General features: G+C 35.9%; 2 protein-coding genes across 5 annotated transcripts in view; one reads left to right on the forward strand and one right to left on the reverse strand.

The window, feature by feature from the left end:
• Positions 1 to 108: 108 nt before the first annotated feature.
• Tatdn3 (TatD DNase domain containing 3) lies at positions 109 to 17,156 on the reverse strand. 4 transcript variants are annotated; one of them, XM_076873091.1, is made up of 10 exons: positions 17,023 to 17,156; positions 14,168 to 14,200; positions 12,939 to 13,012; positions 12,651 to 12,735; positions 9,635 to 9,697; positions 8,573 to 8,682; positions 8,351 to 8,406; positions 6,488 to 6,600; positions 5,191 to 5,268; positions 109 to 1,055 (listed from the first exon to the last, which is right to left on the reverse strand). In XM_076873091.1, exons 1-10 carry the CDS (start codon positions 17,086 to 17,088, stop codon positions 912 to 914), a joined length of 822 nt encoding a protein of 273 aa, XP_076729206.1. In that variant the 5' UTR covers positions 17,089 to 17,156; the 3' UTR covers positions 109 to 911. The 4 variants fall into 4 exon arrangements, with proteins under 4 accessions (XP_076729206.1, XP_076729205.1, XP_076729208.1 ...); XM_076873090.1 differs by having other exon boundaries at positions 5,191 to 5,271; XM_076873093.1 differs by lacking the exon at positions 6,488 to 6,600 and having other exon boundaries at positions 965 to 1,055.
• Positions 17,157 to 17,227: 71 nt separating this feature from the next.
• The window catches only part of Nsl1 (NSL1 component of MIS12 kinetochore complex), a 29,920-nt gene continuing 23,025 nt past the window's right edge, over positions 17,228 to 24,122 (forward strand). Inside the window, exons 1-2 of the mRNA XM_076831610.1 lie at positions 17,228 to 17,485; positions 20,547 to 20,625. Of these exons, the coding sequence (XP_076687725.1) occupies positions 17,252 to 17,485; positions 20,547 to 20,625 (313 nt within the window). The 5' untranslated portion in view covers positions 17,228 to 17,251. The remainder of the gene's footprint in view (positions 17,486 to 20,546; positions 20,626 to 24,122) is intronic.

The raw sequence follows: 24,122 nt of genomic DNA on the forward strand, positions 1-24,122 counted from the left end.
AAATATTATTACACACCAAAAAGGCCAGATACATTTTTAAGAAAGTCATTTACATTTTAAATATGACAAAATTCAGATTGGAACTTTAAATTAGTTTATTAACGCAACTTTTGTGCCAAGGGGCACAAGTTTTAGGCTTGCTATTTAATAGTGACTGTCAAACAGAGACCTTGGAAGTCAAAATCTAATATCACTGTGAAACCTTATACATTTTGCTCTTAAGGAGAAATAATTCAAAGTACTAAGTATTGCAAACTCAGGAAAGAGATTTCTGATGGTACAACAAAACAGACTTTCCTTTCACTTGTTCAGTTCTACTGAAGCAAAACAAGTAGCGAGGGATCAAACCCATTCCCTCCTCATGTTGGTGCTGATGTCTTCCTATCTGTGGGAGAACCCCTTCCTAGAAGTGATGGTTTGGGTTCAGAAGGTGGTTCTATTTAGTTGGGCAAGGTAAAAAACAGCAATAGGATTTACCCAATTTTCTGCTAGCACTTGGCTAACTGGAAAGGAGCACAAGGCTGGAATCAGAACCAGGGTTTCAGGACCCAAGTCAAGTTATCCTTATAAGAGAAATATTCCTCTAGAATTTACATCTGTATCCTGTGGAATGGTCTCTTCAGTTCCCCTTTTTTTGTGTGCTGGGGATTGAACCCAGGGGCACTTAGCTACTACTGAGCCACATCCCCAGCCCTTTTTGATATTTTTATTGAGACAGAGTCTTGCTAAGTTGCTTGGGACCTTGCTAAGTTTCTGAGACTGGCTTTGAACTTGTGATCTTCCTGAGTTGCTGGGATTACAGGCATGTGCCACTGCACCCAGCCTCAGTTCAGATTCTTAATCTGTACATTTCTTTTTCTCAAATGTTGTCCCCTGAAGCTGATTTGATTATGCAATGAATGGTTTTGAAGCTATTTCTGGAGCAGGTGTTGAAGCTTAGGAAAGAGTTTCAATGCATTCTGCGTTGTTACTTCTGCCACTTCTTCCACTGAGATCCCCTTCACTTGGGCAATATATTCAGCTGAAATAGAAACATTGCAGGGCTCATTCCGTACCTGAAACAAAAAAACAGGCACTAATTCAAACATGACAATCAAGGGAAGCAGGTCCTTGGAGACTGCAGATAAAACAGAAAAAAATGAGTTGGTGAAAAACAACTGATAAGTTCTTCAACAGATAAATGGATAAAGAAAATGTGGTATATATACACAATGGAATATTACCCAGCAATTTGCTGGTAAATGGATGGAAATGGAGACTATCATGCTAAGTGAAATAAGCCAATCCCCCCAAAGCAAAGGTTGAATGTTCCCCTTATATGCTGATACTAACACACAAAAAGGAGTAGGGGAGGGAAGAATAGAAGCTCAGTGGATTAGATTAAGGGGAATGAAGGGAAGAGATGGGGGATGGGAATAGGAAAGACGGTACAATGAATCCAACATAACTTTCCTATGTTCATATATGAATACATGACCAGAGTAACTCCACATTGTGTACAACCACAAGAATGGGATCCTAATTAGAATAAGTTCCAATCCTTGTATAATATCAAAATATACTCTGTCACATATACCTAAAAAGAACAAATAAAAAACAACTGATAAAATCTTTTTTTCTGATAAGATCATCTTGTTTTTTTTCCCTTTAAATTAATTTACTTTTTAAAATTGGAGTGTGTTTTTTTTTTTTTTTTAATAAGTTGATGAAGGCAGGAGAAAAGGTACCTCTGCAATATTGATTCTAAGTCTATGCTCCTGCCTTGGGGTATTAACAATTGAAGTCCCAGTTCCTAGCATATGAAGCAATATGTAATAGTGAACACTTGGAGACTAGTTTGTCTGATGGATCAACTGTTCTTTAGTTTGTTGCGTAAGTTGCTCCAAAAGGAGCTACTGCTTGGCCTCTTACCTCACAGGTTATATGACAGTTTGACTAAAAGAAAAACACCATCTATCTGGAAAGACCAGATAGCCTATGTACTGGAATTTCACTGATTCCAAGATGCATTCCTCCTACCCCATCTTATCATCTCTGAAATGGATATATATATATATTTTACTGACACTCAGTGGCATGTCTTAGTACAACACACAGTGGTTTTTTTTTCTTAACATATTGTATCTATAATCAGTAGCATTTAGATTTGATGAAATAATTACTGTTGTTATTAATAAGCATCTACTCATGGTGATAAGATTCAGAGGAATAAAATTAATTTTTAAAGTTAAAAAACCTTAGTAGTTAATGTAGCCTAACAACACAATAAAAAATGTGCACAAAAATTTATGTTCAAGTATGTTCATCATATTGTTTATAATACAATCTAAATGGTTAATATTTATTATTTATTTATTTTGAACCAGAAATTGAACTCAGGGGCATTTGACCACTGAGCCTCATCCCCATCCTTATTTTGTATTTTATTTAGAGACAGGGTCTCACTGAGTGGCTTAACACCTAGCTTTTGCTGAGGCTAGTTCTGAATTCACAATTCTCCTGCCTCTGCCTCCCAAGCCACTGGGATTATAGGCATGCACCACTGCACCCAGCCAATATTTACTTTTTTTTTTTTTTTTTAAGAGAGAGAGAGAATGAATCTTTTTTTTTTTTTTTTTTAGATGGACACAACACAATGCCTTTATTTTTATGTAGTGCTGAGAATTGAACTCAGGTCCCGCCCATGCTAAGCGAGTGCTCTACCACCGAGTCACAATCCCAGCCCAAATATTTACTTTTTAAAAAAAATTAAATTATTTTTTTAAAGAGAGAGAGAGAGAGAGAGAGAGAGAGAGAGAGAGAGAGAAAGAGAGAGAATATTTTAATATTTAATTTATTTTTTTTAGTTTTTGGCAGACACAACATCTTTATTTGTATGTGGTGCTGAGGATTGAACCCGGGCTGCACGCATGCCAGGCGAGCACGCTACCGCTTGAGCCACATTCCCAGCCCAAAATTAAATTATTTATTTATTCTAATTTGTTATACATGATGGCAGAATGCAATTCATTTTATATTACACATATAGAGCACAATTTTTCAAGTCACTGATTGCATATTTACTTTTAACTCTGGAATATTATATAGTTGTTAAACATGATGTGGAAATTATATTTGTTAATATAGGCAGAAGTGCACACATAAAAGGAAATTATGAAATAATACATTCAGGCTAATCCTATTTTTATGAAATATATGTATATACATACATGGATATAAAAAGTCTGGAAGAACAGAGAACTTACATTTATTTAGTGCTTTTTTAATAGATGACTCTCTGTTCTAAACTTTTCATGAAATATTTCATTTAATCCTCAAAATAACTCCCTGCAGTAGGTAGTATTACTAGTAGTACCTCTTTTTTTAGTAGGTAAAAAAACATCCTACACAGATAGCAAGAAGGCCAGCTGAGGTTAAACCCAAGCAATCTGACTTTAGAGTTTATGCCTTTAACTATTATAATGTGGCAGATAGTTTTATTTTCTTGTTCATGAATTCCCCTATTTCTAACTTTCCAGAATAAACATTTAGGGCTGGGGATGTAGTTCAGTGGTAGAGCCCTGGCTAGTGAGGCTGTGGGTTTGATACCCAGCACCACCAAACACACACACACACACACACACACACACACACACACACACATCTATATAATACATACAAAAAATGTTTATTGAATACCTACTTAGTATACAAGGCACTATGCCACAAACTCAGTTTTTGTTAAATCATATAAATACAAATAAAAAAACTGAATTACAACAGCATTCAAAATTTATTCTTGTTTAGGAGAAAAATGCTAGATCCTTTTCTTTCATTTAACATATCAGGACAGTAATTCTATACTATTCTGACCTATACTCAAATAGAAAAAAGAAGTTATGATCCTCTACTTTCTCGTTCCTGGCTTTTATACTCTGATAAAAAATGATTTATAAAAATGTAGTTAATTAGCCAGGTATGGTGGTGCATGACTATAATCCTACTGGCTTGGGAAGCTGAGACAGGAGGATCACAAGTTCAAAGCCAGCCTCAACAAAAGTGAGGCGCTAAGCAACTCAGTGAGACCCTGTCTCTAAATAAAATACAAAATTGGGCTGGGGATGTGTCTCGGTGGCCATGTGCCCCTGAGTGAAATCCCCAGTACCCTCTCCACTAAAAATGTAGTTAATTGGATATTAATTAGTATAATTCACATCAAAATCACAAATAATCATCATTTGTTAATAATCACATAATGATTTCTGCTGCTTCTAGACCTCCAAATTTTGAGGGACAGTTCTCTGAATTTGGGAGGTGTGGAGACACAGATCCAATGGACATCACAAGCACTTATCAAATTGTACATTATGAGCTAACTGTAACAGACACTATCTAAAGCAAATAAAAAGCAGATGCTATGACTTCCTTTCAGAAAATTATATATAATTTGGCTATCTAATTGGCTATATAATAAATATATAGCCAATATAGCAATATGAAAGTATGAAATTTAAAAGGTGATTCTTTGTAGTCTACAATAACAAAATGAGATACTATAGCAAAGATAAGATACACAAATCTATGATTCTATCAATACTTGTAATGAAAGAAATACATAATAACAAGCTAATTAAAAGGAGAAAAATGAATATTTATTGATCACCTACAATATACCAGCTACTGTTAGGTGCTTTCACGTACCTTCATGTAGTCCTTACCATAATCCTTATAGTATTATTTTGCCCACATTTTATAAATGAAAGAAAAAAAAAAACAGTTTCAGAGAGATTAGAAAGCTTACCCAAAGTTATCTAGTCAGCAACAGAAACAAAATTTGAATCAAATCTTTCTGGTTCTAGACACTGTGTTTTATTACATAAATTAGGGCATGCTCCCTAACAAATTACATTCTATGTAGCACAACAGCTGTATTTAGAAAAAAACTCAATACACGGCTGGGGTAGTGGCTTAGTGATACAGCATTTGCCTAGCATGTGTGAGGCACTGGGTTTGATTCTCAGCACCACATATAAATAAACAAAATAAAGGTTCATTGACAATTAAAAAATAATTTTAAAAAACTCAATGTAAACAATCAATCTAGCATTAGGATTCCACTGTATTTACACTATACCAAAAAACATAGTTAAACTGAAACAGCTAACATGAAAGATACAACCTAAATAATATTCAAATTGAAAAATCATTTACCTGTTTTTCTGGTCCTAGCACAGGTGAATCTGTTTCTAAGCAGATCGAAGTTAAAGGCAACTGTTTCACAAGTTTCTGCTTCTTAGAGAAAAGAGAAAGCCAATAAATTAAAACGTGAGAAATACAGATAAAATATTAAACCCACATGAATCATTCCAGAAGAAACTAAAATTCAGGTTTTAATGTTAATTGATAAATACTACCTGGATGACTACTATGTTCACATCATTCCACTATAAACATTTATTGTTAAAATATAAACACTCATTGACAAACTTATTCAAAGCTTCCAGGGAACTAAGCTTCTAGTTATAACCATAGCAAAAATGAAGTATGTCCATCAAGAAATTCAAATATCTTTTTTTTTTTAAAAAGAGAGAGAGAGAGAGAAAAAAAAAAACTTTTTTAATATTTATTTTTTAGTTTTCGGCGGACACAACATCTTTGTTTGTATGTGGTGCTGAGGACTGAACCCGGGCTGCACGCATGCCAGGCGATCGCGCTACCGCTTGAGCCACATCCCCAGTCCCAAAGAATTCAAATATCTGATATCACATATGTTCTGAAAGACCCAAAGAAGAGAATTCCGTCATTGGCCCACCACTGCCACATTCAGTGTTTCTTTCTATCTACCTTTAATTTTTTGAGGAACTACTAAACTGAGTTGGGTGGTGTAGCATCTCACTGTGCCTTTGATTGACATTAACATAATGGAGAATAATGTTGAGCATGTTTATGCACTTATGGTCACTTGATGTCTTCTTGAGAAAAATATCTTCATAAATCCTCTGCCAATTTTTAAAATCAAGTTGTTTTTTTTAAAATTATTGAGCTGTAATGGTATGTTACATATTCTAGATACCTAAACTTTTATCATATACATGACTTGCAGATATTTTTTCTCTTTATGTGGGTTGTCTTTCCACTTTATTGACAGTATGCTTTGAAGTATATGTCTCTTTTTTTAATTGAAGAAGTTGTGAATTTTGATAATGTCTAATATCTATTTTTTTTTCTTTGGTTGCTTATGTTTTTGTTGTTGTAGCTAGGGAAACCATTGCAAAACCCAGGTCAAAATATTTAGACCTATTTTCTTCTGAGGGTTTTATAAATTTTAGCTCTTATATTTTGGTCTGTAATCTATTTTTAATTAATATATATATATATATATATATATGTGAGATATATTAATTTTTGAAATGTAACTAGAAAAGTATCATAAGTATGTTGTCAAAGCCTATATTTTAAAGTACATTTCACAAAGTATCGGATGATAATTTTTAATGAAAAAATTTACCTGTCCACTTCTTATGATAGAAGGTGGAATTGAGAAGAAGTACCCCGCTCTTACTCCTTCCATGGCTACAGATGGCCGGCCATCAAATGCATGCAGCAGTACCTTGTCAGCACCTCCCAAAATTAAAGATAAATCAGTGTTCCATTTTGTTTCCTTAAGAAAAGTTTTTCTCTTTAGTCAAATTGAACAACAAAGATTTGAAATTCTAAGTATCTCTTGGTTACTGTGATATAAAGGCAAGATTCTATGACTTCAGGGTAGATAAATACAACATTCAATAAATAGAAAAAAAATATTCTTGGGCTGGGGCTGTAGCTCAGTGGTAAAACACTTGCCTTGCATGTGTGAGGCACTGGGTTCAATCCTCAGCACCACATAAAAATAAATAAAGATACTGTGTGTTCATTTACAACTAAATAATATTAAAAATAAATTCTTTTAAATAAAATTGAAACAATTTTAAAAACAATTATTTAAACTGCCTATACCATCAGATTTTTTTTCCAGAAGTCTTTGAATTGTCAAATTATTGCCCCTAATAGAAGATTTTTAAGCACCTTTATTTTCCTAAAAAAAAAATGCTAATAAAGAAGAAATGGAGAGCTAGATGACACACAAATTAAACAGTTAAGAGTTGGCTTCATAAAATCAACTCTAGTTCTTAAAGGACAGTTGCTCAGTCAACATAAAAATCAAGTTTTCAGGGGGCTGGGATTGAGGCTCAGTGGCAGAGCACTTGCCTAGTACGTGAGGCAATGGGTTCGAGCCTTAGGACCACATAAAAATAAATAAATAAAGGTATTGTGTCCATCTAGAACTAAAAATTAAAAAAAATTGTAAAAAATCCTGTTTTCAGTGATTTCAGAAGGGTTCAGTATTCATCACTGAGAAATACAATGTTTAATTGCAGGCAATTACATCTGCTTCATTAATTGACAGTGTTTTTTTCAAATGGTATGTGTGACTATTTATGGGTTATGACAATAAATGGGCTATGAAATCAATTTTAGTAGGTGATAACCCACAAGCATGGGCTTGCATACACTTAAACTCAATGAGTACACATTGAGTGCTATGTAAATATATTTACATACAAATACACATGTATGTGCTGCTTATGAAAAATGTTAGCTTTATGTGCATATGAGTCTCAAAATAAAGAAAATTTCTTACTGTGGATGGCATTTAAAAACAATAATGCTATAAGATGTTTTTACTTTAGTGACAACCGTGAAGATGACAGTGCATTTTATGTATGATGGCCATAATCAGTACAGTACCATTTTGTGAAGCAATAGACAGAAAACATACAAAACATTGATCCAAGATGATTGTTGTGTGATTGCCCTGCCTTGCCTTGTTTTCTTCTTTCATGTTACTCATGGCGATTTAGAAGCTGAAGTTGCTGCTGGGCGCAGTGGCGCATGTCTGTAATTCCAGCAGTGAGAAGCTGAGGCAGGAGACTCGAAAGTCCAGCCTCAGCAACTCAGTGAGGGCCTGTCTCTAAATAAAATATAAAAAAAGGCTGGTGATGTGGCTTGGTGGTTAAGCCCCACTGGGTTCAATCCCTGGTACCAAAAGAAGAAAAAAAAAAAATGAAACCAAACTGGAGCTATTGATTTTTAAAGTAAGGAATATAAATTGATTCAAGTTTTCATTTGCTCTATCCTGTCCTGTTAAATATATTGTGTGAAACCCTTGTAAAAAGTACCCTGACTTGCAAAATCACCTTAGTTGATTTCTATCTTTGCTCTTGCTTCATTCATTTCCCTTTAAGAAATCAAGTCAAAACGTGGCTTGCTCTATGATATTATGAACTAGAAATTGAAGATTAGACACATTTCTCTCAGGAATCTTAAATACCTTGTTCCTGCAAGAGGCTGATGGTAGGTCTTCCAGCTGAGCGTGAGTGAACATTTCTGTTTAATAACAACAAAATTCCTTTTAATACTTGGAAATCTGAAAGTATTATTTTTGTTCAATAATTCAGAGAAAAAGAGATGCAGAACTCCATTTCAGGAGGATTCTTTGGTCATTATTTAATTTGCTCTATAGCTATTAATACAGAAAGATAAGTAAACCTACAGAGGCAAATTTAGTCTTTTGGCTAATTGGACCTGTGTGATTAGAACTTGTCTTTGCTCTTCCTTCTGTTTATCAGTTTTAGCAAATCTGGGAGAGAAATCTAGTCCAACCTGTAACAGAAAAATAAAGGAAATTACATATTTATGGCTCAATAAATCCCCAAAGAGATTCTATGAATCAATGCTATGTGGTAGAAACATAACATAAGCCATATATAGAATTCACATTTTATAGTAGCCACATTTAAAATATTGAAAAAAACAAGTGAAATTAATTTTAACAACAAACTTTATTTAACCCAGTAGATTCAAAATATCATTTTAACATGTACAAAAACCTGAACGTTTTATATTATTTTTCTGGGAGGGGGTACTGGACTTTGAAATTCAGTATGTGTTTTACACTTACAGCCCATCTCAATTTGGAGGACTCATATTTCAAGTGTTCAACAGCTACATGTGGTCATTACACTGGACAGCATAGATTATAGATGACTGTTTCCTTTGATACTATATTGGCATGCATTCTATTATCTATATTCTAAGTTTGAGTGTTATTCTTCTATCTTGAATAAGAAATGGACTTTATTAATAGGTGAAGAAAATATTTTAGCATTATAAATAATTTAAATAAAACTGTTACAAACTATAGCCTATTTAAAGTTTGCTTTTAAATTACTTATGAAGGGATACACACACACACAAACACACACACACACACACACACACACACACACTACTTTAACCAAAGCAATGACCCATATTTAAGCAAAAGAGAGAGAGAGAGAGAGAGAGAGAGAGAGAGAGAGAGAAAAGCAAAGTATTTAGAAATGCTATTAGTATAGTTTCTGTCTCTTATTAATAAAGCCTATGGTTTTCTATTCTTTCATCCCCATGCTTTCTTGCTTATTGAGGAACTATCAACAAATTCAGCTGAATGAAGTGAACATAATTATTCAAGTCAGTTATAATCACCAATATGAAAATAAGGATTATTTTCACCTATCATATATCATTTGGAGGTCTAGATTAAAAGTTGTTTGATCAGCTAATGGGTCTTTACCTCTCCAATTGCCAACAACTGATCCTTATACTTCTCGATGATAGGCAAAGCTAAATCCAAATCCTGGGAGAACAAAAAGTAAATTTGTTAAAATGGAAGAAGGGAACTACTATTTCATGAGTACACATTGAGTACTAGGCTCTATGCTATGCCGATACTTTACATACATTTAATGTATTTAACCAGTTAGTGAACTAAGAATAGTAACCCTTCTATAATTGTGAGTACTTCTGCCTATAATCTGAGTAGAAACTTATCCCATACCTGTTCAGATGATAAAAATATGACTTTTCAACAAAGAGTCCCACTTAATCATTGCCCTCTGTTTACAGACATTTCCTGGCAGTAAGTTAGGAAATATAATTTGGTAAAATTTTGGATTATTATAGTCAACTGGATCTTTTTTAAAGACATAAATCACATCTTGTCACTCCACACTTTACATCCTCCATTACATGTAAACTAAAATTGAACAAGGTCTTTATGAGATATCTGTTCAATTCTTCTGATTCTATAATTATCACTTTCTCCATCCCTTTAGCCATATCAGCCTTCTATTTCTTCAATCCCCAGTACCTCAAAAAAATACAAAGTAAAACTAAACAAAACAACAACAGCAAAACACCATCCAAATTCCTATCAAATAATCATTTTTTTTTCAAAGCACTTAGTGCTTTGAAAGTTTTCTGGTTATATAATTGTTGATTGTCCCATCTAAAATCTAGCTTTCATGAGAGGGCTTTTACTCATTGTCAGGTCTCTACTGCTCAGAGCAGGGGCTGGCACATAGTAGGTGCTCAGTAAACACTGGTTAACTAAATGAACACTTATGGTAATAGACCTCTATGTAAATAGTAGAGATCCTTTGGAGTGCTGTCCTGCTCTGGTTTCCAACATTTTGGATTGTGATTCTCTGGAAGTTTAGCTAATTGTATCATACTCAACAACTCAGAGGACAAGAGGATAAGCATTTTTACCTGAAGTGAATTAAAAGCAATTTCTTTTCTTTTCTTTCTTTCTTTTTTTTTGGCACCAGGGATTGAACTCAGGAGTGCTTAATCACTGAGCCACATCCCCAGCCTTTAAATTTTTTTTTTTTTAATTTTAAGACAGGGTCTTGCTAAGTTGCTTTGGACCTCGCTAAATTGCAGAGGCTGGCTTTGAACTCATAACCCTCCTGCCTCAGCCTCCAGAGATGCTAGGATAACAGGCATGAGCCACCATGCCTGGCAAAGCAATTTTATTTTGAAATAAATTATTTGCTGTTATGGTTTGGATATAAGGTATCCCCCAAAGTTTCCTGTTAATTCAGGAGTAGTTAAATGTAAAATGATTAGATTATGAGACCTAATCAGTCCATCCTGGCTGGAGAAGGTGGTTCACTGGGGGCATGCCCTGAAAGGGCTGTTCTACCTGCAGTCCCTTCCTCTTTCTCTCTCCACTTCCTGATCTCACTATGAGCTGAGCAGCCTTCCTGCACTGGGCCTTTCCCCTATGATGTGCTGCCTCACCCAGAGCAATGAAGTTGGCCGTCTATGGATGAAAATCTCCGAAACTATGAGCCCCCAATCAACTTTACCCCCTCTAAGTTGTTCTTGCTGGGTATTTTGATCATAGTGGTGAAAAGCTATCCAAAACATATGCCAAATTCATTCACTTCTCTTTACCTGTACTACTATCACTCTGGTTCAACCCATCATTGTTCTCATGTGGACTACTGCAATAGCCTTCTAACTATCCTTTTTTCTTTTTTGCCCTCCTCAGAATTCATTCTTCATACCATAGACAAAGGGATCTTTTTAAAATATAAATCACACCTTATTAATATATTAAATACATTAGTATAGAAGTCGATGGCTCTAACCAAAGGGTAATTACTTTTTTGAAATGATCTATCAACTCCATTATATAACAAAAAAACTAAAAAAATTGTGCATCTTCATGATCCTGAGTCAGGAGACAAGCATGAAATATAATACATATTGAATACAGTGAGTCAGTGAGACCATGTGGATAGGATGATTTTAGAGAGAGTATAATATCAATGCAATTTAATAGCTTGAGAGCAATTCTGAAGAGATGCTTCCATGTTCAAGAACCCACCTATTCACATTATACCTGTGAATCTTTGTATCTTTCTTTTTCTAGATATATTCTATCACTTTTTTCCAAAGAAATATGACTACAGGACAAAAAAATGTGGAAAAAGTAATTTATAATTCTATCAGATCATCATAATTATTATCATTTCTATGTTTTTCTTTCCAGTATTTTCCTTGTGGAATTTATTTTTATTATTATTATTTTTGGGGCACTGGGAATTGAACACAGGGGCATTCAACCACTGAGCCACATCCTCAGCCCTATTTTTGTATTTTATTTAAGCCCTATTTTTCTATTTTATTTAGAGATAGGGTCTCACTGAGTTGCTTAGCGCCTCACTTTTTGCTGAGGCTGGCTTTGAACTTGAAATCCTCCTGCCTCAGCCTCCCAAGCTACTGGGATTACAGGCTTGCACCACGGTGCCCAGCTTGGAATATGTTTTTACATGAATGTTACTAATAGTCAATAAACTATTTGGTATTGTTTTTCTCCTTATTATAGTAAATATTTTTCGTGTGCTACAATAACTTCATAATTCTCATTTTCTATAACTGAATTATAATTAACATTCTACAAGTCAGTTAATGATTCCTTTATTTCTGAACCTTGAGGCTGTTTTTATTTTTCTCTACTATAAATAATGTCATAACAAGTTTTTTTGTGAACGAATGGATTACTTTCTTAGAATATAAATTAGAAAGAGGAGGATAACTGGGTCAAAGATATTACCAGGAGCTGAGGTAGAGCTTGGCGGTAGAGTTCTTGCCTAGCATGAGTGAAGCACTGGGTTTGATCCTCAGCACCACATAAAAATAAATTAATAAAATAAAGGTATTGTGTCCATCTACAACTAAAAAATTTTTTTAAAAAATTTATTATCACTTTTATGGGTCTTATTTTATATGACTATTACCTTTAATGTAACACTTCTTTGGTCTTCTGGTGAAAGTCCTTGAACTGGGTGAATACCCAAGCATGGCAGAATGAACCCGCTGTATCTAAAAATGTAGAATAAATTAAGAACACAGGAATATAGAGTAGGCAACTACAGTGTCACTCTAAAGTAGAAAAGAATCTCATTTTAGGACTATGTTAATATGTTTTTTCCTCTCATTCTCTTTAAAAATAAATATTTGATGTTATATAACTGATATAAGTGTTCTTAATAGCAATTCTTTAAAATTTTAATTAGAAGGAGTACCTTTCTGAAAGTTGCATAATCTTTTCAAATTCTCCTGAATGTTCAGCAACTGCTACAAGGGCCATAACATTGGCCTGAAAAAAAATAGAATAGTTAAGAGTCCCAAACAATACATATCACACATTTAATTCAAATTCAAATTTTAAATTTAGTTATTTTTATTTACCCAGGCTTTTATTATTAATATAATAATAATGGATAACACTGAGTACTTACTATTTCAGGCCCCAGGCTCAGTGAATATAAATATTATCTCCCTTAATATACACAGACCTAGGAGGTATGTATTGTTATAATCTACTGTACAGATCAGTAGACAGAGTTTTGGATACAGTCAAATAGCTTAAATAGGTCATTAGGCCTGTGGGATTCTAAAGCCCACCCACCTAATTAGGCTGTATGTAAAAAGATATTGGCAATTATTTCTGATTCTATCACTCTCCCCCTACCCCCAGCCCCCCCCCCCCAAGTAATAAGGATCCAACCCAGGGCCTTGTGCATGTTAGGCAAGTGCTCTACCACTGAGTTGCATCCCTAGCCCTTTTTCTAAATTCAGTTTTAAGGCAGGGTCTCACTAAGTAGCCCAAGCTGTCCTCAAACTCATGATCCTCCTGCCTTAGCTTCCTGAGTAGTTGGGATCACAGGCATGAGCCACCACACCCAAACTCTACCACTTTCTGATTAGACCGAGAAAGGCTAGTTATGATGGATTTCATAAACATTTCCAAAAATTAATAATTTTTCTAGGAAATAAAAATGTTTCAGAAAACTTTTATAATAGATCCCCAATCTCTAGAATAATGTGAATTTAAGAACTTACAGATGGACCATTCTATTACACAAGACTAGTAAGAATAGTGGTTTAAGGAATATGTTTTGAATTCAGACTAACCTGTCTCTATCACTTCACTAGCATGTGTCTTTGAAGTAGAATTACTAATTTCTCAGCCTTAACTGTGTCATCTATCAAATGGGAAATGGCTGGCTACAAAATAGTACTTCCTCAGAAGGTTATAAAACATTAGGTGAGATAAAATTCAGAAAGGGCTTAGCTTGGTTCCTGGCATAGAGTAAGTACTTGTATAAATGCCACTTATTATTAATTACTGAAACAACATCAACATAGTATATCTAAACTTCAAACTGTTTCAGCTTGAAATTAGTCACAGTTTGAGATTAGCAAGAAAGACAAAGAAGAACAAGGGAGACAATTATAGGTACTGACTTACCTTCTTGGCTTTTTCCAACACATCATCCAGATCCTAAAATAAGCATAGATTATCACAATTAGATGAATATGTAATGACTCCTTGGCTGTGTATATTGATGCAGTTGAGGAACCATAAAGAATGACAATGTTAGCAAGGAACAGGAGGGTGGAAAGTGAGGAGCCTACACTGACCCACCTCCTGTTACTCTCAAGTCTGGCTTCTTTTGTCACTGCACTAAAAAAGAAATTGCTATTGTCAAAAATCAAGGATATTTCTCTGTTCTCTTCTTACTCTACCTCTCAGCAGCACTAGGAACCCCTCATTTGTCTACTTTTTCCTTCTTGAAAGAGTTTCCACTCTTGCTTTGCACAACCACCATTTTCTCACCGGCAGCTACTTGTTAGTTTCTTGACTGGCTTCCCTCCTTCTCCTGACTTCTCCCTCTGCTCTTCCTTCTGAACTTGCATTAAGGGATCTCATCTGTTTTCAGTTTTAAATATCATTCTATTGGGGCTGAGGTTTTAGCTCAGTAGTAGAGTACTTGCCTAGCAGGTGTGAGGCACTGTGTTTGATCCTCAGCACCATATAAATAAATAAAATAAAGGTTTTATGTCTATCTGTAACTTAAAAAAAATTAAAAGATCATTTTGTTGAATCTCCAATCTCTCCTAAACCCATGATTCATATTTAAAATTGACTATATGACTGCTCCACTTGGACGGATCAGGCTTTCAACCTGTTCCCAGTATAAATCTTTCTTTTCTTCCCACAAACCAATTTCTTTTGCTTACCTCCCTACCAATCCTAGTAAGCAGCACCAGAATTCTCCCTACAGTAAAATATGAGACAACTTTGATTTTTCCCTTTCCCTTCCTCTCCACATCCAATTCCTTAGCAAGTATAATAGAGTCTATCTCTAAAATATTTCTTGAATACATCTACTCCTTCCAGACTCCTCCACTATCATTATAGTGCTGTTTCCAAAAGCTCAGTCCTTGTCTCTGATATCAATCCAATAATGAGGGCATAGTTTTGAGAAGAAAGGAAAACAAAGTTTCATTGCTTTGCTAGCAAAGGAGAAAACATGAGGGACTCCTGTCAACAGAGGCTGTGATTCTGTTCATCAGGGGGAATGGGGGAGGGTGGTTTATTTATTTATTTATATTTCTAATAAACTAGAAAAATACTTTAAGTAAAACAACAATATACCATGAAAAAGCCACTCCCATTATCTGGAATACTAAAGCCCTTAGATAACATTACATATTTTAATATAAAACAGTAGAAACTCATCAGAAACTTCAAAATATTAAAAAACCAGTGTTAGGTACTCAGAAAAAGCTCCAGAATCCAAACTCTCATAATCCATACATCCCAGTGTTATCCTAAATTGTGATTAGCTACCCATACATTGTGTCATAATTGACCTTTTCAAAATTTACAGACAAGTCAATGCATCTATTTTAAAAGACTACCCTTTATAGTTAAAAACTTTACATTAACTTTTATATTTTACTCAGCAAGATGTTTGGAATAGGGGAGTTTTAAAGAGATGATTCAGGGGGCTGGGGCTGAAGCTCAGTGGCAGAGCACTTGCCTAGCACATGTGAAGCATTGGATTGATCCTCAGCAGCACCACATAAAAATATATTAATAAATTTTTTAAAAAGGCGATTCAAAGGCTAAGTTCCTGTAGTTTTCTGTCCAGAGTTGTAATTCACTTGTTTATTTGTGAGCTAGTCATCTCTTAAGATCCCCCAAGTCTGAATCACTTCTATTCTATTCCTGTTCTAAGTGTGTGCTCAAGGCCAGATAACTGCCTAGGATGGGAAAATAAGATAATCCTGTTTGCTCTGAAATTAGGGAGGGGAAAATTCCGAAGAGGGAGAGATTAGAGAAAGGGAAGGAGAGAGAAAGTGAAAGAAACATGTCCATTTTAAAATAAGCCTCAGTGGCAGAGCAGCAAGGGCTATATTCAAAGCACAAAGTGGATCATTGTTACAGTACTAAGCATCATTTCTTGTCTGTATACTGTAAAAGTCTCTTAACTGGTCTACCTTGTATTCTACCTCCATCTATTTACCACAGCAGCAAAATGATCTTCAAGTGGCTATTTGATTTGATCAGCCTTATTAAATCCCCAAACCCACTTTTAATAGAACTGAATTGTGCATCTAATGCAATTCAAATTCCTTACTGACTTACCTTACCCATCTCTTACAAACCTCTTCAGTCTAGCTTCATTCCTCCCTCTTTCTAGCTCATCAGGTTCATCCAGCCTTTTGGTAAATGGAATGTGCTAAATTTTATCCTGGGGACCTGCAACCTGCCTGCTCCACTAAACCACCATATATTCAGCCCCTTGCCTTGGCTGGCTCTTTATTTTCCCAGCCATAAGCCTCACCTCCTAAGAAGTTGCCCCCTGAAATAGACACCTGCTCTTCCTTCTCTGTTAGCAGTCTCGTTTCCAATGTAGCGGGCAAAACACTTTATAAAGTGGTTTTGTGAGTGTGAGTGTTATTCTTTTAGTTTGCCTCTCTGCTTCATTAGAACTGGAGCATGCGATGTGTCAGATGGTGGTGGTGGTGGTGGGGTTCTGGAGAATATGGGATAAGCAGCCCGGTCCAAGGAAGGTAGGTAAAAGGACTTCAAGAACCAGAAACGGCAAACACAAGCTTTGTGGAGAGTTTACTGTAATCCAGAAAGAAAAATCAATATGACTGGGGTGAAGCAGGAAATCGGGCAGGTCTCAAAGGGACACAGACAAGGCCTGGGATTTGGGGACTTCACTCCAAGGGGGGATAGAAAGATAATCTGCGGGGAAAAGACGAGAACCTCCCCACTCTCCCGAGCCCCGCCTCGTTCTCACATACGCTATCAAAGTCCGAAGCGGACAGGTGGCAGTGACAATCCACCAGCCCCATGCCAACCGCGCCCATCGTCACTTCTGCAGCCGCCACTTCTTTAAACACGCTTCGCGAAGCAAAAGCCGGAACGCTTAGGCTGTGTCCCCTCGAGTTTCAGGCGGGACGTGTGCTCCTTCCACTAGTTGGAACTCGGACTTCCGGTCCCAGGGTCCCCGCCTGCAGTTCAAACTGGAAAATGGCGGGGGCTTCTGAGTCAGTGGCTGTCGCCCCTTCGCAGGACCAAGAGATAGTGGCCGGGACAGACAGCCAGACCGCAGGCCCAGCCAACCCCCGAGAGGACTTCCGAGTGCGTTGCACTTCGAAGAGAGCCGTGACGGAACTGGTAGAACTGTGCCGCCGCTTCGTGCAAAAGCTCGGAGACGCGCTGCCAGAGGAGATTCGGGAGCTCGCGCTGCGAGATGCGCAGTGGGTACGGACCAAGTTTGCCGCCTGTTTATCACTCTCTTCCCCCGTACCCCGGGGCTCGGGGCTAAGAAAGACCCTACTCCAGGCCTCAGCGGAATTAACGGTGCCCAGGCTGCTGTAGAAGCAGCCTGAGAAAGGCGAGGGGAGAACGAAATAGATGTTAATGTCAGCTGGGTATTATTAATTACTTGGACCAGTGCTGACCCGGGAAAAATGTAAGGCGACCTGCATAAATAATTATAAAAGAAAAAACAGGCGAAATTAATCGAAATAAAATGTTTTCTTTAACTCAAGGTACCATTTTACCACTTAAAGTAATGATACACTGAACGTGTTACTTTCCTTTCTACGTGTCTATTATAGATTCCTCTTTTGAACGGACCATGCATTTAATACATTCTGAGGAATTCTCCAAGAAAGGGTAATCCTGGAATGTCACCCGGCCTTGGCCTTTTGCCGTTTTAGAACCTTTTATAAGCAGATCGAAAACATTTTCTTTATAAGTCTGAAATAAGTTAAGAGGGTACATGTATTGCTTATAAACTTCATTAATGTTAAAGTTAGTCCTTATAACACATTTTCCCTTCCTTTCTCGGATATTTTGCAAAGCCCTGGAGATGGTAGTTTTTGGAAAAAGGAAAGAAATTGAGGAATTGGTGCCTATCATAAGGAAACACACAATCTGTGCAAGAAAAATAATTAATAGCTTATAATGCAGCACATTGGTGAATATGAATGATCACAGTGCAAAGAGTTAAAATAGAGGTTAAATGGAAAAAGAATGAAGAAAATTCTTTGGGTCCCAGAATGATGGTGCTTGCCTGTAATCTCAGGTACTTGGGAGGCTGAGACAAAAGGATCACAAATTCAAGGGCAGCCTAGGCAACTTAGTGGGGACCTTGTCTCAGAACAAAAATAATAAGGATGGGACTGTAGCTTAGTTGTAGAGTGCCTTTGGGTTCACTCCCCAGTATTGCTGGGGGTGTGGGGGAGAGGGAGGGAGTAAGAGAGGTAGAGAGGGAGAGGAAGAGATTAAGAAGAGAGGGGAGAGAAAGGGGAGAGGAGAGAGAAAGGAAAGAGAGGAGAGAGGGAGAAGGAGAGGAGAGGAGAGAAGAGAGACACTCCTTAAATTGTAATTGTAATTTGTATTCCAATTTTATATGCAGTGGTTCATGTCATTCCCTCTTGTAAGAAAGGCAAGAATAGAAGTATACCTCAGAACATTTTTTTAGTAGTTTTTTTTTTGAAAGAAGACTGCAATAATAATAGAGTTTCTCTGATCTTAGGAAATGTTAAAGTACTTTAAACACTTAATTACTAGATGTAAAAAGCAGAATGTGGCTTAACATATCCTCTTTAGTGAGATCTTAAAGTGAATCAACAAGATAAATTTTTGAAGGCTTAGACTAACTACCAAGGAAATTAACTTGTGTTTCATTTTAAATAAGCTTTAATTATATTGATGTAGCTCTTCATCTAAAACTGTATAATATAGTAGCATTTATTCTACAAAAATAGTATTGGTAGGACTGCAGTGAGTATTACAAAAACAATTTGTATTCTTAGGTAATTCTTGCAAGTCCATACATAAATTCTTGCAAGCCCATACATATTTTGTATTGTGTTATGAACATTTTCAACCTAAATTTTACTTTATAAAATCCTTGTAGAATATACATTTTATAATTGTCAGTTATTTGATTTATGCCTATTTTTAATTATAAAAGTGGTACAAAACACATACTTGTTTTTAAAAATTTAAACAGTAGCATTTAAATTTAAGCAATTCTACTTTGCTTAAATTTAAGCAAAATTCTGCTTTGAATTTCTTTTCCTTATCCCTCTTTAAAGCTTCCTGGAGATAACTATTTGGAGAGTACCTGGTGGGGAATAAACGCCCCCCCCACACACACCTTTTTTTATGGTTTTACTCCCCCTTCTGTTTTTCTTTGCTTGCTTGCTTACATTAATAGTGTCATGCTGATGAATTGTTATTGACTTGCTTTTTTTTAAAAAAAAACTAAATATGTCTTTGACTATTACCTGTCAATTTTTTTAAAGATGTATGTTTATTTTTTTAGTTGTAGTTGCACACAATAACTTTATTTATATATGGTGCTGAGGATAGAACCCAGAGCCTCACAGTGCTAGGCGAGCGCTCTACCACTGAGCCATAGCCCAAGCCCCTTGTCAATGTTATATAGAGATGATATTCTTTTAAAGTACCATCTGGTGTGGATATTTATCAATTTTCCTGATTTTTAAATTGAATTTTATTTTTCCCCTTAATTTTTTATATTTCAAACAGTATTGAAATGAACATTCTGTACCATAAAGAGTCCATCCTCTTTAATTTTTTTAATGAAACTAATCCATTTGGATATATTGCTATAAGTGAAATTGTTGGGTAATAGGGAATATGCAATAAATTTTAATGGCACTACCAAATTCCTTTAGTTCTTTATTTTGTATTGTGTTAAAGCAAATCTCAGGTCTTTCTGGTCTTTGCATCCCTAAAAAAAAAACCTTTTTTTTTTTTTTTTTTTTGTGGTGCTGGGGATTGAACCGAGGGCCTTGTGCATGTGAGACAAGCACTCTATCAGCTGAGCTATATCCCCAGCCACCCCCCCCATATTGTTATTTATAAAGTAGAAATTAATTTTAGTTTATTTTAAGGATATTTATTTTCCCTCTTGTTAACAGTCGTATTCATTCTGCAGCATGTGTATCACTAGTACACCTGGGATTCAATTGAGTCCAAATTGTTAGCCTTTATTTTTACTTTCATATACAGGTTTTTTATTTATTTGTTTACAAGAATATTCTAAAATTATGCAGCAAATTTTCTCACAGGTACCATAATGGCTATCATAGCTAAAATTGTTATCAGTACATCTCAGTGACTAAAATGGAATTTAACTTCATTGCAAAGAATAAATGCACTAATAGGCTAGTCTCTAACTTTTCTATGTACATGGTCACAAATCTGAAATTATTTTGACAAAATATTTGGATTTGGCATTAAAAAATTTTTCAGTGACTTGACTACTGTGAATTTATTGCAGACCTTTGAATCAGCTGTGCAAGAGAATGTCAGCATTAATGGGCAAGCATGGCAGGAAGCTTCAGATAATTGTTTTATGGGTATGTGTCATAATTTTTTCTTCTGTCATTAATTTCTTTGTTTTTTGGTCACTAATTTTATTTTGAATGTTTCTTTTAAATCCCAGTTTTCATTATCACTTGTTTTTAATTCTTTATGTGAATTATGAGAATAAAAAATGGAAATAATATAGAAGACTATTGAAGTCATAATCTGGAGGAAACACAGTAGTTACCTTGATCCATCGTATATGCTCTCTAGTATTATAAACAGGATTTCATCTGATTAATCTTTAAAGTTTATTGGAAAATACCGTAGTATTATCCCCAGATGAAGAAACAGGCCCATGTCAGCAGGCTGGTTTCTCCTGAGACTTCTGCCCTTGGCTCACAGATGATCACTTTCTCATTGTGTCCTTTCTCACTGTGTCCTTTTCACTGTGCATGCATGTCTGTGGTGCTGCTTTTCTTATTACACAAGTCATACTGGATTACGACCTTTCCATATTACTTCATTTTACGTGTCTATCTCTGAGGTTTTCTGAGAGTTAATACTTCATAAGAATTTTACAGGGTTATAGTTCAGACCAAAATGTTCTGTTAGAGGGCAGCTAACCTTGCTGAAGGTAGTTGCTCTGGCAGATGAGAGATTATAAAAGGAGAGGAGAAGTTCTGCCAGCCCCCAGCCATTCCGGCCATCCCAGCTAAGGCAGCAGACCTGTGATTGAAACCATCATGGGTCCTTTGGTCCATCAAGCCACCAATCCATATTATATAGAACAAAGATGAGCTCTTTCTACCACCCTCTACCCATGAACAGAGAGCAGATAAGCAGCAGTTCTTTTAAGCCACTTGTTTACAGGAGATTTGTTATACTGTAGTAGACAAAACACCAGAATACTATGTATGCAAATGGTTCTGTTGTCAGATTTGACAACTCTAACATGAAATAAATTCACTTATATTGGGAAAAAAAGAAAAGTAAAAGAAACAGGCTCAGACGATTCCTATTCATTCCTTATAAAACAAGTTTTATTTTTGCAAGTGATCCTTAGAGTGGATACTGAAGCACCCTTAGAAGTAGTATACTAGTACCAAGCAAAGGATGAGGTCATATATTTGTAGAAGATTCCTTAAAAAGAATATTTTCTTGGCCTACAGCAGAGTTGATTATATATATATATATATATATATAATCTATCATCATTTATATACATATGTATGTATACACACACTCTAACAAGTATCTAAAGATATCAAAATTTTAAGAGATAGAATGGTTAGTGTAGAAAGAAAAAAAAAAAAAAGTAGGGAATTATCAGTGTGAGAAGAGAGGCAGAATTCCCCTTGCCAGGACAGCAATGTCCAGAGAAGGGCTACTGCTACCTTGACAAGAGAGACTAGTATGTCCTCATGGTGCTGTCACTCAGATCTGACTAGCATAACTTGAAGTCACTGCTTTATGTTCATATTATTGAGTTGAAGTCACTAGCATAGCTTTATGTTCATACCCTTGAGCTGACTACAGCCCTACCACAAAACTGTCTGTGGTTATAATTTTTCTTCTCAACATTGAGGTAATACTTCGCTCTGAAGACTTTACTGTCCTTAGGATTATAATATTTATCTCTTCAAAGTCACCAAAATTCACTTTTTTATTTATACATTAAAATGAAAAAAACAATTGCTGAATGTGGTGGTGCAAGCTTGTGAGGAGAGGTAGTTGAGAATGTTACAGTATACTTTCACCTTCTTCCATGGTACCTGGTAAATGCTAGGTCTTATGCCAAATGCTGGAAAACTGAGGAACAGACATGGTCCTGACATTTAGGAACTAATCATTCATGGAAGGAAATGGAGAGCTGTGCCCACCTGTGCAGAAATCAGAGCCTCTGTTTTCCAGTCATATGACTGCAATCTAGCCATAGCACAAGACCATCCCAGCTTCTCCCACTTTACCAGACACCCCAGCGCTGGAAGCAGACAGACTCCATCTTGAAAAACCTTTCTCGCCATTTTTTGGTAGGTGTGGCTATCATCCTAGATCTCTGTTTGAACAGACCCTGAAAGCTAGAAGATCCTGGAACAATATATTTCAAGCTCTGAAAGATAATGGGTGCCAACCAAGAATCTTGTATCCAGCAAAATTAAGCTTCAGATTTGAAGATGAAATAAAAACCTTTCACGATAAACAAAAGTTAAAAAAATTTCTAACTAGAAAACGAGAACTACATTTCATGAAGAGGAAATGAAAAACAACAATGAAAACCAGCAAAGGGAGGTAGTACACTAAAGGAAAAAATAATCAAAGAGAAAAAACAAGTTAAATAACAAAAATAAACCAATATGGCTGGAAATACAAACCATGTCTCAATAGTAACCCTAAATGTTAATGGCTTAAACTCACCAATCAAAAGACATAGGCTAGCAGATTGGATTAAGAAAAAGGATCCAACAATATGCTGCCTACAGGAGACTCATCCGTTAGGAAAAGGCATTACACAGACTGAAGGCAAAAGGTTGGGAAAAATCATACCACTCACATGGACTACGGAAGTAAGCAAGGGTTTCCATACGCATATCAAATAAAGTAGACTTCAAGCCAAAATTAATCAAAAGGGATAAAGATGGACATTACATACTGCTCAATGGAACTATACACCAACAAGACATAACAATCATAAATATATATACCCCAAACAATGGTGCAGCTATGGAAGGAAATGGGTGTGGAATCACTGTGCTCTTTGGAAAGTGGGAGAAGACCTAACAGTAGGTAGTTGTTAAGTAAGATGCATAAATAAATGAGTGTGCTAGATAGGAAGTAGCAAGGATATCTGAAACAAAACAACATGTGCAAAAGCACACAGGAGTGATGTGTTTGGAAAATATCAGAAGTGAATTGGGAAAAATGGCAGATGTGGCCAGAAAGAGAAGTTGAGGTTAAATTTCCAGTAGCCTTGAAGGATATGCTAAGGAATTTGTACTTTTTCCTGCAGGCAATGTGAAGCAGTGAGGTTTTTGTCTGTTTGGTTTTGCAGTGCTGGGGATCTAACCCATCTGTGTCAGGAAAGCACTCTACTGTTGAGCTACATCCCCAGCCCTCAATGAGTTTTTTAAAGTAGAATTACATGCAAAGGATTCTGTTTTAGAAAACTAACTGCTGGCTGTCTGAGGGATGGATTGGAGAATGGAGAAATTTAAGGCAGTCAGCTCATAGGGAGTTAATTGCAATAATGCAGCAAAAGATGGTGAAGACGCACTAAGACAATAGAAAAAGATAGGTTCAAGAGATATTTAGAGCCAGGTGTAGTGTCACACCCTTATAATCCCAGTGGCTCAGAGTCTGAGGCAGGAGGATTGTGAATTCAAGGCTGATATCAGCAATTTAACAACATCCTATCTCAAAATCAAAAAATAATTAAAAAAAGGAATGGGAATATATATAGTTCAGTGATAGAGTACCCATGAATTCAATTCCCAGTACCCTTCCCCCAGAAAAGAGAGAGATTCAGAAAATAGAATTAATAGGATTTGTT

The sequence above is a fragment of the Callospermophilus lateralis genome, chromosome 13 (genome assembly GCF_048772815.1).
Source record: "Callospermophilus lateralis isolate mCalLat2 chromosome 13, mCalLat2.hap1, whole genome shotgun sequence".
Classification (NCBI taxonomy): Eukaryota; Metazoa; Chordata; class Mammalia; order Rodentia; family Sciuridae; genus Callospermophilus; species Callospermophilus lateralis.

Bases quoted from the DNA above. Each gene is read 5' to 3' on its own strand.
- Tatdn3 (XM_076873090.1), bottom strand. From the start codon at position 17,088: ATGGGCGCGGTTGGCATGGGGCTGGTGGATTGTCACTGCCACCTGTCC. The intron at 12,736-12,938 runs GTACTCCTTCTA...CTACATTTTTAG, and splicing joins ATTATGCAACTTTCAGAAAG to ATACAGCGGGTTCATTCTGC. The intron at 6,601-8,350 runs GTATTTAAGATT...TAATTTTGGGAG, and splicing joins CAGCCTCTTGCAGGAACAAG to GTGCTGACAAGGTACTGCTG.